The 14,574-nt window shown below is 44.0% G+C and overlaps 2 protein-coding genes across 13 annotated transcripts in view; one reads left to right on the top strand and one right to left on the bottom strand.

The window, feature by feature from the left end:
* Positions 1-14,574, top strand: part of LOC120903503 (dual 3',5'-cyclic-AMP and -GMP phosphodiesterase 11-like) — a 101,119-nt gene that overhangs the window by 68,684 nt on the left and 17,861 nt on the right. For all 12 annotated transcript variants that reach the window (XM_040312978.1, XM_040312977.1, XM_040312973.1 and 9 more), the window contains 4 exons: positions 1,428-2,025; positions 5,883-6,114; positions 6,219-6,361; positions 9,773-9,923. In XM_040312978.1, the coding sequence (XP_040168912.1) occupies positions 1,466-2,025; positions 5,883-6,114; positions 6,219-6,361; positions 9,773-9,923 (1,086 nt within the window). In that variant the 5' untranslated portion in view covers positions 1,428-1,465. The remainder of the gene's footprint in view (positions 1-1,427; positions 2,026-5,882; positions 6,115-6,218; positions 6,362-9,772; positions 9,924-14,574) is intronic.
* LOC120903505 (CD63 antigen) lies at positions 12,226-13,628 on the bottom strand. The gene is made up of 4 exons (XM_040312984.1): positions 13,548-13,628; positions 13,113-13,301; positions 12,877-13,047; positions 12,226-12,803 (listed from the first exon to the last, which is right to left on the bottom strand). Exons 1-4 carry the CDS (start codon positions 13,626-13,628, stop codon positions 12,387-12,389), a joined length of 858 nt encoding a protein of 285 aa, XP_040168918.1. The 3' UTR covers positions 12,226-12,386.

The following is a 14,574-nucleotide window of genomic DNA, read 5'->3' as shown; positions in this document are numbered from 1 at the left end:
AAAAGAGAAAAAGAGTTGAGCTACTCGCTCTTCTTAATAAAAAAGCTGTTTTTCATTTCTGGAAGTGATTGTTCTGATATCGAACACACATGACCTAGAAAGTGTTTGGCGAGCAATGCCTATACAGATTGTCCCTGAGATATGCTATAAATGTGGACCGAGAACAAACCGAACCAATATCTCAAATTTCCGAGAAAGTAAATAAAGTGCAATTTTGCTCGAAGTACAAGGATTTTTACCACTTAATTTATTATTGTATTTAATTCAGACTGAAGATAACAATTTTATGCCATCTTGAATGATTTATAAATCCCGACGAATAGGGAAAGTATTTTGCATTTGACAACTGATGTTACAAATCAGTTCAATTTGATCAAAGATTTGTTCAGTTTAGAAAACCTCGTTGCTCTGAATCCTCTATAAGATGCACCGCGTATCTCAGGGTCTACCTGTGTATTAATAGTACATAGTCGAAAGATAAATCGAGAAAAAATGTAAATAACAGTCAATAAATAGTCCAAGACAATCAGCCGATATATGATGCCAAATTTGGTAAAACCTAGCCAGTTTTTATTAACTTCATGTTTTTCAGATGAGAATATTAGAAATTTGCCGTAAATTATATCCTTTTTTTGCTATGAAAATGTGCTCTGATAACCGTTTATATCCTCTTCAGCACGCAATGTCATCTTTGTATTGAACTGTCATTTTTCAATAGCACGGATAAACGAACAACCGGATAAAAGGTACTCGGGTAAACGGCGCTCCACTATACATAAAATATCAATACAAATTGAAACGGACGTAAAATATGTTTTTGGTGTAAAACATAAGCAATACAAATGTCAGTAAAAAAATGTAAAACCTAAAAGTATTTCTAAGTTTATTAATTGTTTCTATCGATATTTGTAGCGGAAGCGGATCGTTAAATGTAAATTACATAAACAGCCACAATATTTACATAAACAAATGTTGATGCATTATACGTCGTGTTACTACAGCTACCTTGCCAGACAATGCAAAAAATGATTTACATACTTCCTAATAACTCTACCAAGATTTGCTCTCCGTCTGCTAACAGAGGCTGTGCGTGTCAAACACCCACAACAACAACAGCAAAATCACATTTATCATCCGCATAACACTCGAACGGACGCATTCAATGCGATATGTACCCAGACGATCCGCTTATCTTTCCCTCCCCCTCCTCCACAGTGAAAGGGCTACAGCTCCCCTACACCTCCCGAGCCTGCGAGGGGCTGCTCGTCTACCGGTCCCCCGAAATCGCTTAATCAAGTTAAATAATTCGTACACCGCTGTTGTTCGCCACCCATGCGACATGAGATTTTCTTTCCGCTCACCCACACACAAACGTTTCTTATTTTTCTTTTTCTCTCTCTCTTTCTCTGTGTGTGTGTATTTCGCAGGACTGCACTTGCGCAGCATAGAGGAGCCCCAGAGCAGAATGCCCACCGAGCAGGGGGGCACAGTGGGGCTCGATGCTACGTTGGGCTCTCGTGCTGGTGTCCCCCTGCCGCTACAGCTACCACCACACAGCAACCTTCACCATCACCACCCGCACCACAACCACCACAGCCACCATCATGCAAATAGCAGCAGCAGCAGCGGCAGCAACAGCGGCAGTAGCGGTAGCCATCATCCTCCCCCCAACAGCCATCACCATCACCATCACCATCATCACCATCACCAGCAGACAGGGGCGCTGGGTTGCGGCGGCTGCACGGGAGGTCCAACCCAAGGCGCTCAAGGATCGGCAGGTGGAGCCATTGGTGGTGGTGGCGGATACGATGCCGAGTTTGCCCGCATGGAGTCGTGGCTGGACGAGAACCCGGAGTTCATGCAGGATTACTTCATCCGCAAGGCGACGCGCAACATGGTGGACGGGTGGCTCGTTTCGCACGCCACACCGGTGACCACGGCGGCCAACAGTGTGGACTCGCCGACGCACGGCACCAATCAGCCGAGCTCGTCACGCGGCGGTTCCGGCGCGACAACACCCGTCAGGTAGGCGCACTCGGGCTCCTCCGTTCGTTGTCCCTTCCCACACCAAATTCGTTATCATCGTGTGCCCTTCCCGCACGGAAGAGCAAGTGCCACAGTCGCACACAGTCCGGTGTGGTGTCGCATGTGTTTATCAAACTCGTTACGCGCGCCCTAACCCTGACCTCCAGTAGGGCATAAAATAGGGCCACACTGCTGATATCTCTGGTGCAGGCCGGGGTGGTAGACACACGCACACACACACACACTTACACTCACAGGTGTGTAACTTCGCGGTCCCATGCCGGCTATTTCCCATGAATATTCATTGGCCACAATCCTCGCGCTGGGGAGTCTCGGCTAGCGGCGAAAGCTACCTGGCCGGCTACAACAAAAAAAAACGGGAATGTAAAGAAAGCAACGCACAGCGCGCACCATACATCGTATCGTTGTGGCGGGGTGTGGTGTGCTATATGTACCGCAGCAAAGGGCAACACCGCATGGTCTGCGTGTAACAGCTCATTGATGGTACAGAATAGATACTAAATGGTATACTTTGCTCGAACACCAGGTCCACCAGTCCGAGAGCTTCCGAGAGTGAACTTTTTGGGGTAACTGAATTATGCTGCTGATCTTCTTACTACCATCACAGCCAACTCAAATCATTCGCCGCAGGTAGATTACCGGTGGATTCAGGGCTAGTCAAACAATTTTTAGTGTTATCTTAGCATCTTACAGTCGATGATGCAAAATTTGGCTTATAAATCGTAATTTTTCGGATTTTTGTCATCAATTTTATGACATCCTTTGTTGCCTTTAACTCAACAAATGATGCCAATGAAGTTATGCTCATGTAGGGTAACAAAATGCTATACATCGCTATATATGCTATATATCGTCCTGGGTTCAGGCCCCGAATGGATTATGCCTCCGTACCTAGAATTGACTTTCCTACTATAGGTAATCATTACTGAAAGCCAAGCCCAAATAGTGGTACAGGCCTTGACCGACAACGGTTGTGTTGTGACCAGTCCTGCAAAATGTCTTGAGAATCACAGGATAATCACCACCGAAAACAATGAACATATCCGTGGTAGCTTGATGTTCATTGTGGTTACTCAATGTAAGAGCGTCCCGTACGCAACGTGCTATACCCGATACTCTTACTGACAGGTTGAGCATAATTATGATTTTTGTGGCTATGAACAGTGCTGCCTAATACCACTGTTTTCATTACTGAAACGAAGATCAAATCAACTCACGTACACAACTGAGATGATCAGGGGTGATACTCAAACAGTTGGTGAATCAATTACAAACTTGGTGACATTTTGTTTAGCACCCAACTGGCGTAAGAGTGGCGTGATTATCACACACAGAAAATGTCGTGACCAAGTGAGTGACCAAGAGTTGATTGCACAAAATGTCACCAAGCATGTGATGGTCGCATCAACTGTTTGAGTCTCACCTCTGGTCATCACATTAGAGCTCGTGACGCTGACATGATTTTCTTTCAGTCGGAATTTGTCATGACTATGTCAGTGACATCAAAGTAAAAAAAAAGTCATGACACAGTGACTAACCAAGCGTTGGTTCCTAAAATTTCACCAAGCATGTATTGGAAACAACACCAACGGTTTAAGTATCACGTCTGATTATCACTACAGAACACGTGATGCTGACATTTATTTTGTTTCAGTCTGATTTTTATTGCATTGACAGTGACGTTTTGCAGCACTGGTTGCGCCAAAGAAGAAGAATTTCATATTCATATAGATATTTCAGCCAGCCTTAGAAGGTGGTACACAGCATTAAAAATATGTAACCAAATCAATTTTTCTTCAAATAATTTTATAAAAATTTAACTAACCAGCTCGAAAAGGTTTTGAAAGAGAAAATTTTTAAAATTTATTTTCAGTTCTATTTTACATTTTCTTACGTTTATACCACCCTTTATCACAAATGAACACTTTTTGTAAAGCGTTTTGCATAATGTAAGGCGCAAATTTACAATGTTTGAAATAAAATGATTTGATAACCTTTGTTTTATTTTTACAAACTCAGGCTGTGCAAATAAAAATCTTTGTTTGGCCCCTGGACCATTTTGTTGCGATGTTGCATTGCCAAATCCCGTACCGAACTGAGAGGATAACATTTTATTTACGACTTTAATAAATGCTTCTATGGTTCTTCGCTACAAAGAAGATGTGTAAATTGAAAGTAAAGAAAATGTTCACCTGCATTGCCAAGAGTAATTCTTTTGCTACTCCCTTCATCCTTACCCGTTTTCATTACTTGGAAACAAATTGAAGCTAAAATCGATATAATAAGCTCCTTTTATTTGTTATTGCTCATCAAAAAGCCAAACATTATCTTCAAATTATGAAAGTCGTACGCTACAAAAGTACATTAACTAAGCAGAAAAGCAAACATCAATTACGCCAAACTCTTACCGACTCCTGCACGGACCATCCACAATACCAACGCTTGACCGTACTGACCTAAAAGATGCTAATTAATTGAAACTCGTCCAATACACATCAATTGCGATAGCTTCACTAATAAACCATCTATGGATACCTCGCTGCAAAAGAGTCTGATACCTCTATCGCTTTTGACGCTCAGGCTAGTTCTCGCTCGCACATTCGTGTGGAACCCATGCTGGGGACACTCCAATTACTCTCGATCGGGATCATTTTATTTCCGGCCTAACGACGCCTTTGCAATCGTCTACCCGCCCGCCCGGTTCGTGCAACGTGGCGATAAAATGATGTTTGGTGTAGCACCTGCACCACCGTGGCCACCACAATTGCTTACCCAAACGAGTTGCACGTTCCGGGCGGTTTGTATCGTGCAACATTTATTGACCGATGAACCCACAAACCAACGGAACACGGCGATTTGACCACCTGCCACAACCAAATCGACCACAATCGATGCGCTTTCACCTTCAATAAAGGTTAATTGAAATCGTTGGGTTCGTTTTTTTCCTTTCCCTCGCTTTTTGTGTGTAGTTGTGTACGAAATTCTGCCACATTTTTTGTTGTTGTGAATTTCCCGTCGGTATTGGCTAAGCTCCAATAGGCCAATTACGCCTACAGCAGCAGACTATGTGCGCTGGATGCAACAAAAACTAGAATGGTGGTAACCCTTTTGTAGAGTGTTTTGGATCTGGTTCAAAAATACCATTTCTACTGGAAGGGATACAACAACAACAAAAAAACAGTCGAGCACACTGTCCCGAAACCGTGCTAAATAGAGAATCATGGGAAACAGGTACAACACGATCGATCGAGCTTTATGCCGTTTTTTTTCTGCTTACAGCGCAAAACCAATAAACTTTTCACATCCTTTGATGTTGATGTACAACGTGGGATTGTGGCGAAACAACCTCTATATATTTTTAACTCAATTCTTTTTTCTACCTGTTCTGAGCTTTGACAAAATTGACTGTATGGAAATTGTATTAGCAATGTACTCGGATTGCCGACAAAGAACAGAACAGAACAGAATGAATTTAATTACAGAAAAATGCAGCTACACAACCTTTGTAGAGAGGTGCTTGTTAAATGCTAATGTACGATGAGTAAAAAGCAATAAAAAAGAGTGAACACGACACGATGATGGCTGATGTTAAACGGATTGATGAGGATCGGAGCAATAGCATTAAAAGCATCAATTTTGTTAGCAGTCAATTCATACCCTTTTTGTGTCCTTTGTGGATGTCTTGCGTGCTTAAATTTTATTTAAATAAATGGATATGAAGTGATTTAATTTTTCAATTAGCTGCGTAACTTGCTCCATTCGTACGGCTTGTAGGAATAATCGAAAAAACAATCTCAGTCGTTTAATTGCATTTTGATATCCTTTTTTGCTTGCAGGAAAATATCTGCCCACGAGTTCGAACGAGGCGGCCTGTTGAAACCGATCGTGAACACCATTGACGGCACACCGACCTTCCTGAGCATCAGCCCACAGAACGAGTCGTCCGCTTCCGGCAGCACCCAGTGCTGCCCGAACGGTGTCACGTACTGTGGGGCCAACCTGCGACCGCTCCGCCTGTCCCGCAACGAGCTGAAGCAGCTCGACGAGCGGGAGCTTATATTCGAGCTGGTAAGTGCAAAAACAAAAAAGGAAAAAAAACCCATCACACAACGAGGCGCCGCTCGACTACGACAAGTAAAAAACTTTTCCTATCCTTTTTGTTTTTGTTTTAGGTGAAAGATATATGCAATGATCTCGACGTACGCTCGCTCTGTCACAAAATCCTGCAAAATGTGTCAATTCTGCTGAATGCCGATCGTGGCTCACTGTTCCTGGTGCAGGGCAAGAGTACCTGCGGTGGCGACAATACCAAAAAGTACGTATTATCATCATATGACGGTCCTCGTATTATCGGAGACGACTGCAATCTGATGGGGAGGGTGCAGCAACCACTGGTTCATTACGCTCAAGCAAACAGCACCTAATAGGCACAAAGCATCACAACAATAGAAAAATACCTGGTGCTTTCGAAGAAAATGTCAAGCAGCATCATTTTCACCTGCCATCAGATCGATAACAGCGAGCAGCAGCAGCAATGCCGCCATTTGGTTGCTGCCGCCAGGCACATCGGAATTAGAAAGTCTATTTTTCGATGTCACTGCACACCGCTCTCGAGACACCCCGGGGTCTCTGACGACTGACGCGTGTGTATTGCCTCGCGGTGCTGTCTTATTTGCAGCACATGCGATCCGATAGCGCACATACGTGCGCTCATACGCACACGGCAATAATTCGCGGTACTGGTGTTGTTTTTGCTCGGCACCAATTCCTCTACGCTAGGTGCATTCATCAATTAGCGTTCGGATTATGTTTCATTACAAGTAATCAGACAGCCTCATCTTGCGTCGCCTATTTACGGGCGGGCATAACAGACAATTTTGTGTGTGTATGTGACACGGCAACAACGACAGCCGGGAACGACTCGGCAGCGCCTCCTCGGCAAGCTCTTACGGGGCGACACAAAGAGCATCAAATGTTAGCTCTTACGGCTTACGGGCAAAAATACTCCTCATTTATTCTTTTGTTAAAAAACGCCAGCATCGTCTACCTTCCATGGATATGGTCGCACATGTCAGTCAGTTTTTGTGAATTTCACCGACATCCCGGTATGTGTATGCGCTCCGGTACCCTTAATTAGCGAGCAAGTGTCAGATGGAGAGTGAAAAGTCGATAAGAGAACCGACAGTAAAAGTCTGAGCCGTTTTGACACACGGTTCAAAAGAACCGCTTGGTACTTTTGGAAAGTTCTGGGAACAATTACTGTTAAAGGAGCTGTAAAATTCCTCATCAGTGCCCTCCGGTGCGCGCGCTGCCGGCTTAACGTTTGAACGAGTCGTAAAAAAAGTTTTCCCTTTATTTATCTATTTCTGTTCAAGGGTTCTGCTGCTGGTTGACGGGCGGTTTTACACCAAATTTAACAATCGTCTTCATTGGAAAGTTTACCCCATATCATATATTTTACAACATATCAGTTTGTAAATATAATTCTTGAAAAAGATTTTTTTGCTTGAATTTTAATTCAACAGTGTCATGTAAGCAAACATTCTTTTGTTATGCTTATGATTGGTACCTGGCAATATTTTTAATAATTGGAATCGCTTATCTCATTTATTTTTTTAAATTATTTTTATTATTATTATTATTATTATTATTATTATTATTATTAATAATATTGTTATTATTATTATTAACATTTCAAAATATTATTCTGTCCGTCAAGGGAAGATGGACGTCTTGTGCTGTATAAAATAGTAAAATGTCACATTGCATACCTTCAGGCGCTCACCACGGCCAGATGGATTACTAATGTTTATTTATGACTTACAAAGTACCTTACCACTGTATCCAATTTTGCTAGTCAAGGGAAATCATCTATTAATTCAAACCACGCCATATCCTAAGTAAATTTATCCTTGGAAGTATCTTAATTTGATTTTTCCTAAAATATACTTCGTTTTTGACAGGGAAGTCACCCATACAGGGACGGGGTTTTCCGTCTAATCTCCGACACACCATGACCCTTTGGTAGATTAATTTCGGATCGGAATCCATGTGAAAGATGCTCGGATATTTTTGGTGCCGCCGGCAGCATGCATAACAAAAGCATCCTCCCCCTCCCCCAAATCATGCTGTGCGCCACTTGAGACAATTTGTATTTGATTTTCCAGCGCACAGTGTGCAGCTGTGTTCCCCGAGAACATGATACCAATGGTGCCGGTTGATGTTCATGCCATCATACACATCATACACACATTTGGGCGGAATTCAATTCATTACGACGGTTGGGCCCCCGGAATAGACTCTCGACGCAATACCCAAGGCCGGGCTTTGCATTCTGTTCGTGCGAATTTGTGTAAACCGAAGGAACCGTTCATGCGCTGCCGGAAGGCGTGTTCATTCCCTTCAGCCTGAGATGGCGTTCCACTTTACTAACTTTCGGCAAAAGACACACACAAACAATCCATCACACTGATGTATGTGCGTGTGTGCGTTTATATGTGATGAACCTTTCGTGAACCGTCAAGTACTGCTCGCTAATGAAAATATATTCAAGACAATTTTTTCCCATTACCGTCAGCCACTCACACACGCTGCCATCGTATCACATGTACGCCCGCCGTATGCGTGATGTTTGCTGGTGCTGGTTGGTCCTGATTTCTCGCCCCATCTACTACACTCCATTTCCTTGCTCCGTGGAATGTCCTTGCTATTGTGTGATGGATTTTTTTTGCCGTTGTTGGCTTCCCTCATCTACAAACACAGGACGCGCTCTGTCTTCTGTTAAGTGCTTTTGTTGGTAGAAGCACAAATGTCCACCAGAGGACCACGGTGCGGAACGGTTGGCCGCGTAACGACGAGCCACTTCGCTGAAAATTCCTCGGGGTACCGCAGACCAAGGATGACGCTCGTTTTTTCGGTTGTTGTTTGGTTTTGTTTCATTATAATTAATGTGCTGTTTGCAGCATAAGTAATCAATTTTCATTTGGCACCCCCCTACCTAACGGCTCCATGAACAGCTCGATGACGACGCGGTTGCTGTGTGATGTGTGTGTATGTGTGCGGAGACAATTTCGTTGTTTTTTTTTGGGATCGAATCTCAGCTCCACCCTGCATGCATGCGGTTTGATGATGCTGTCCCATCGGAGCTCTCGAAATTTGAAATTATCTTTCCTATACCACACACACCCGCTTGGGTGGTGCGCTACTGGGCGCCAGACCCCAACGGAGCAGCCAGACTCCAACGGAATGTTTTATTCATACACCGACGAAAGCTCTGCAAGCTCTCATCCGTGGTGGCATCATAAAGTATCGTACCATAGCCGAGTGCCTTACATTTCACCTGCGCCGTTCGGCAGCATGCACACACGAAACGCGCGAGAAATTTATACCGGAACAAAGCGAAAAGGCTTTCAATTTCCGGTGGCCGTGTGGCTAATAGACCGGTGATAGAATTCGCCGCTAATTTATTAATCCACACTATCATCGGTCAATTCCTCCGCTGGTTCGATGGAGAGGGGGGGGGGGGGTATAAAACAAGAGCGTAGCGCAATGCAATCCGAGCAAAACAAACTACCGTGGCAACGGCAAATGGGTTTCGGATTATGATTCCCGCGCGGTGAGCCGCGGTAATCCGACTCCGATCTCTGTTTGTTTGTCCGTGTGCTGTTGAGAAGGGGGAGTGTGGTGTGCGCTATCCCATCACTGATTTATTTCCGTCTTCTTGCAGATGCTTAGTGTCGAAGCTGTTCGACGTGTGCTCCAACAGTACGCTGGAGGAGATGGAGCAGCAGGACGAGGTAAAGGTGGCCTGGGGTACCGGGATCGCTGGACACGTTGCCGAAAGTGGTGAACCTGTAAATATACCGGATGCTTACCAGGTGAGTACCGTAGAAGTTTGGACGTGTCGATGTCGCGAGCAGTCAAGGAGCTTTAGTAGTAGTGGTAGTAGCAGAAGTACTGTTTATTATGTCCTATGCTGCATAATTGATGGGGTGTATGTATTCTGAGTGGGTTAGTGGGAATGGATGAAATGAGGATGTAGGGAAACAGGGACCAACTGCTTCCCCTGGCGAGTATAAATCTTTCAACACACAACCCCAACGCCCGGCGGATTGCAATCGGGACGGGAACCACCTGTTGCTTCTTCCCAGTGCTACACCGTTCGTACCCGACCCGGCTGGTCTTTGTTTGCAGGTGGAACGGTACGGGATCGGGTTTCGCTTAACAGTTTCATGGTCGTGGTAAATTTATTAGCCCCTGCTAAACTCAATTAGAATTCATTTGTCCGACCAGGAAATGGTCATTTCGAGCGTGAGTATGTGGTGTGGCTGAGGAAAGCGGAACCATCGCCCTGTCGGGCCGACAAAATTCAAACATTTACTGTGTCTTTACGTCGAAATCGTGTGCTGTGTGTGATGAAAGGCGTATTGTCTTTATTGTCGGGAGCTCGGAAGCATAGGCATAGAGGGTTTTCCTTTTCTTGTGAGTATAATTAGTACCCAAACCGTGCAGCAACAGCTAGCGCTAGGTAATTACACATACATTTTTGATAAGCATGGGCTATGGGGCATCGCAGAACGGTTGTTTGGGTTTCTTAAACAATCGACAAAGCTCACGCCATACACATGGCATACCTTTCCCTCATTTTGACCGTAAAAATGAAAGCAGCATTTACTGAAAGCCGACTTGAAATTCACAAACCCTGGAACATGTTAACCATTGCTTGAAACAATGTTATCATTAGTACATTTGTGAAGAAATATGTGCATACATGTCCAGTTAAACAGTCAGCCAAAAGTGTTTGACCTCGTTAAAATGTGTGAAGCAAAAACCGGTCGTTAAATTTATTTACGATCTATTACTTTAAGTCGACACAAAGTTCAACAACCGAATGCTTTTGTAACGACCGCGTGTTTTCATTGTTAAGGCTCGTAAACAACTAGGTAATATGGGAAAGACTAGGTGCTGGTCTACAATATTTACTTAAAAAGTTTGCTAATTGTAGAATCATACATGGGAGCAAGATGCACAAAGAGCGAACGGGTTGACGTGGACTGCCATTACTACACTTAAAAAGCACTCTAAGGCTGAAATGAATCTAATTCTGAATAATAATTGCCAGACTTGCAAGATGCTTCGCAAGTCTTACATTTTTAAAAAAATGTTACAACATATAAACAATCAAGAATATTTTGCCAAACAAATGATATTGATCTGCAATATGTGTAAAGAAACAGATCAATGTGATCCTTTTTTATAGTTTTACAATCAAAATAATAAGTTCGAAGTGTGATCAATTGAAATCATAAAATGTATCTCTGAATTATTAGGACTATGTTTGGAATTTTAAAAGATTCTCTATTCTATATGGGCATTTGACTGGAATGAGCCTGAATTATGCAGAAGTGTTGAATACTTCAAGTCGGAATGATGTGCACATTTCATGAAAAAAGAATGAAATCTTCTAGTGTTGGATAAATTTGATTCAGATTCATGACTCTCTCGGTTGGAAAGATTCATGAATCTCAAATATTCATGAATGTTCAAAGATTCAAAAGATTCACAAATCTCGAAAAATTCATGAATTTCTAAAGAATCTTGGCTATCGAAAGATTTACTTATCTTTAGAGATTCATAAATCTCTAAAAAATCATTAAGCTGGAGCTTTTTTTATGCTTCTTCTTGACGTAATAACCTACGTGGTCATGGCAGCCTATAAGGCTTTCGGGACTGGAAACAGCGGGCATGTTCTTGGTGGGATTTGGATAATTAAATATTTTGGAAATCATACATCTCTAAAGATAAATGAATCGCTGGAGATATATGAGTTTTAATGAACTTATGAAGCTTATAGATTCATGAAGCCTTGGAGATTGATGAATATTTAGAGATTCATAATTTTTCGAAGATTCATTAATCTATGAAGATTCATTAATCTATGAAGATTCGTGAATCTTTGAAGATTCATGAACCTTTAAAGATTCGTGAATCATTAGAGATTCGTGATTCTTTGACGATTCATGAATCTTTGAAGCTTCGCCTCGAGTTTCGAATCACTCATGACTGAAGATTCATATGAATGAATCTCAACGAAAGATTCATAAAACCCAACACTAAAATCTTCTTATATTGCCCTTTCTTCTCATTCTCCAAAAATGGTTCATTATTAACACTCTTTCATTATGGGGGGGTGGTACTCTTAACATCACATTTATTGAAAGTAATCAAAAGTTGCTCCTTGTGTGCGTTCTTCAAATAACCGAACACGGTCATTTATGTCGCACACAACAGCAACAGCAGCTCGAACGCGTGAAGCGCATTACACAAATTAAGGAAGATTTTTAGTTGACGCTCGGGCTTGTGGGCAGATACTTGTCCGGATCAACGTTAGCTTCCGACTTTTCCATCCCGGTGTACTGCGTCTCGATCGGCTTGGTCATGATGCCAAGGCTCTGCTGCAGATGCCAGCGCCGGGTAGCACGCAGAGTCTTCGCACGACGAATCGCACTGGCCAGCATGAACGCACAGACGGCACCGAGCACCTGGACGAAGGCCACTGCCACCGTACCGGTCGCGATCAGTACCGAACCCTGCGAGATGAGCCAGGAGAGGCGCGAGTAGCAGCCGTATTCGCGTGGCATACACTCCCCATTAACCGGTGGTGCCGCACAGCACGTTTCCGGGTACTCCATCACCGTACCGTCGGACGGCAGGAACTGGGCCCAGTCACTGAATCCATCGACACCGCAACATTCGAGCTGGATGAGAAGAACAAGTGTGATGAAACTGAAACCTCTGGAGACGTAATACAAAACGCGAACTGGTGCTCACCGTGTTCTGCAACGTGTCGATCGGATTGCGATAGCCATCCTGCTGCTTGTAATCGCCCATCGAATCGAAGATCTTTTGGCGCACCATCATCGATACCTGACCACGCAGCACAAACGCCGTGATGGCAGCGGCCAGCTGTAGCACAAACACGATCAGCAGCAATGCACCATACTGTGGGAAGAGAAGTGTGCATGTGAAATGTGAACTGTATTTCTCACACGCTGAAGCCTACTCACAATGTTGATCATCGCTGTGCTTTCCTTCAGCGCACCGACACACCCGAACAGGGCGATCACCAGCAGGATGATGCCGATCGCGATGAGCAGATTCGGCGGCACGAAGAAGTGTGAATCGATGAAGTTTTGGAAATCATCGAACAGATTGCCGATGGCGACGGCCATCGACAGCAGCATTGCGGCCACAACCTGCAAACGAAACGTACCGGACCATTTAGTCACTGACGGTTTGGCAACACTGGGTCTGACTCATTTTGCCACCCTTTGTTTTTAGTGCCTGAGTACCAAGGGAGGGCACTCAAAAGATAACAACGTGTCGTGTCTCACAAGCTTACACGCACGCACACAGGAACACAACGGGATTTATGCACAATCTTTTCAAATTCTTGTAACTTCTTGCACGGAACATCGCTGGAGGTGGATAAGGACACTTACCGCAAACGTAATACTGATGACGAAGATCATATACTTTACACACTTCATGCTCATGTTGAGCTCGTACCGTTCCGACGCCATCTTTTGGGCGCGTGTGGTGATTCGTTTCAACTTCAAAATTCCACTACGAACACTCCAATTCCACCTCGATTGCTCCCCGAAGCAGTGGAAAAACAAAAAGTGTCCTTCCGCAAACCGTAAAGTGTTAAGCACCAATCCAATGTATGTGTCTCCAAGGTCTTCAATTCCCGCAGGTGTACGCTGCACGCCGCCAGAAGTTGCACGGTTTCGCCTGTGACCAAACTGAAACTGCAAATGGTGTCAGCAGCACCTTGCTTGCATTTGCCGTGTGTGCTGCCGTAGGGAGACTTTTCTTATCTTATCAGTCGACAAACATAGTTGATACCTCTCTGTACCCTACACCATTACAGCGCACCGCCTTGCTTGCTCGCACCCACCTGACGGCCCGTGACGGCGAGCCACAATTACCTGTGCGCGCGTATGTTCGCCACTGTCGTAATTGGGCGGGTAAGGTGGCTTTGGGGGCGAACGAGAGACGATTGTTGTTCCGTTTTCTTTATCACCAACGCGCTGTACTCCCATTGCGATACATTTTGCCACACACCAGATGGAAAATCGATACCATCGGTTTTTGGGAGCACAGAGAAACGAGACAGACGATGTCCGTTGGTGTGGGAAACGTTCCCAAATATTTGCGATGGGAGCCGGAAGAAGCTGGAAACCACCATCTCGGTCCAATCGGTTTTCGGACTAAACCCCTCCGAAAGATGGAAGAGGTCATAAGTCTCTTAGTAGTTTACACATAAAGATAGGAAAACAGTCCCAAGGGTCAGATACAAATAAATAAAGCATTAAAGAAGGGGGGAGTGTGTGCGTGTGTGTGCTCTGTTTGCTTGCCTGGCAACCCTTCTGTGTTTTTTTGAAGCTTATGATTCATGGTAGGAATGCAAATAGATACACTCACACAAACCCTTCCATCGAGCCCTTTATCTCATGCGTGTTACAC

This window comes from Anopheles arabiensis, chromosome 3 (assembly GCF_016920715.1).
Source record: "Anopheles arabiensis isolate DONGOLA chromosome 3, AaraD3, whole genome shotgun sequence".
In the NCBI taxonomy this organism is placed as follows: Eukaryota; Metazoa; Arthropoda; class Insecta; order Diptera; family Culicidae; genus Anopheles; species Anopheles arabiensis.
The sequence above is the reverse complement of the archived record's forward strand: the minus strand, read 5'-3'. Positions and strand labels throughout refer to the sequence as shown.

What these genes read in the sequence shown, in the direction of transcription:
- LOC120903505 (XM_040312984.1), bottom strand. Translation starts at nt 13,628, where the DNA reads ATGGCGTCGGAACGGTACGAGCTCAACATGAGCATGAAGTGTGTAAAG. An exon ending in TCATCAGTATTACGTTTGCG is followed by an intron (nt 13,302 to 13,547) that starts GTAAGTGTCCTT and finishes TTTCGTTTGCAG; the next exon opens with GTTGTGGCCGCAATGCTGCT. An exon ending in GCACAGCGATGATCAACATT is followed by an intron (nt 13,048 to 13,112) that starts GTGAGTAGGCTT and finishes CTCTTCCCACAG; the next exon opens with TATGGTGCATTGCTGCTGAT.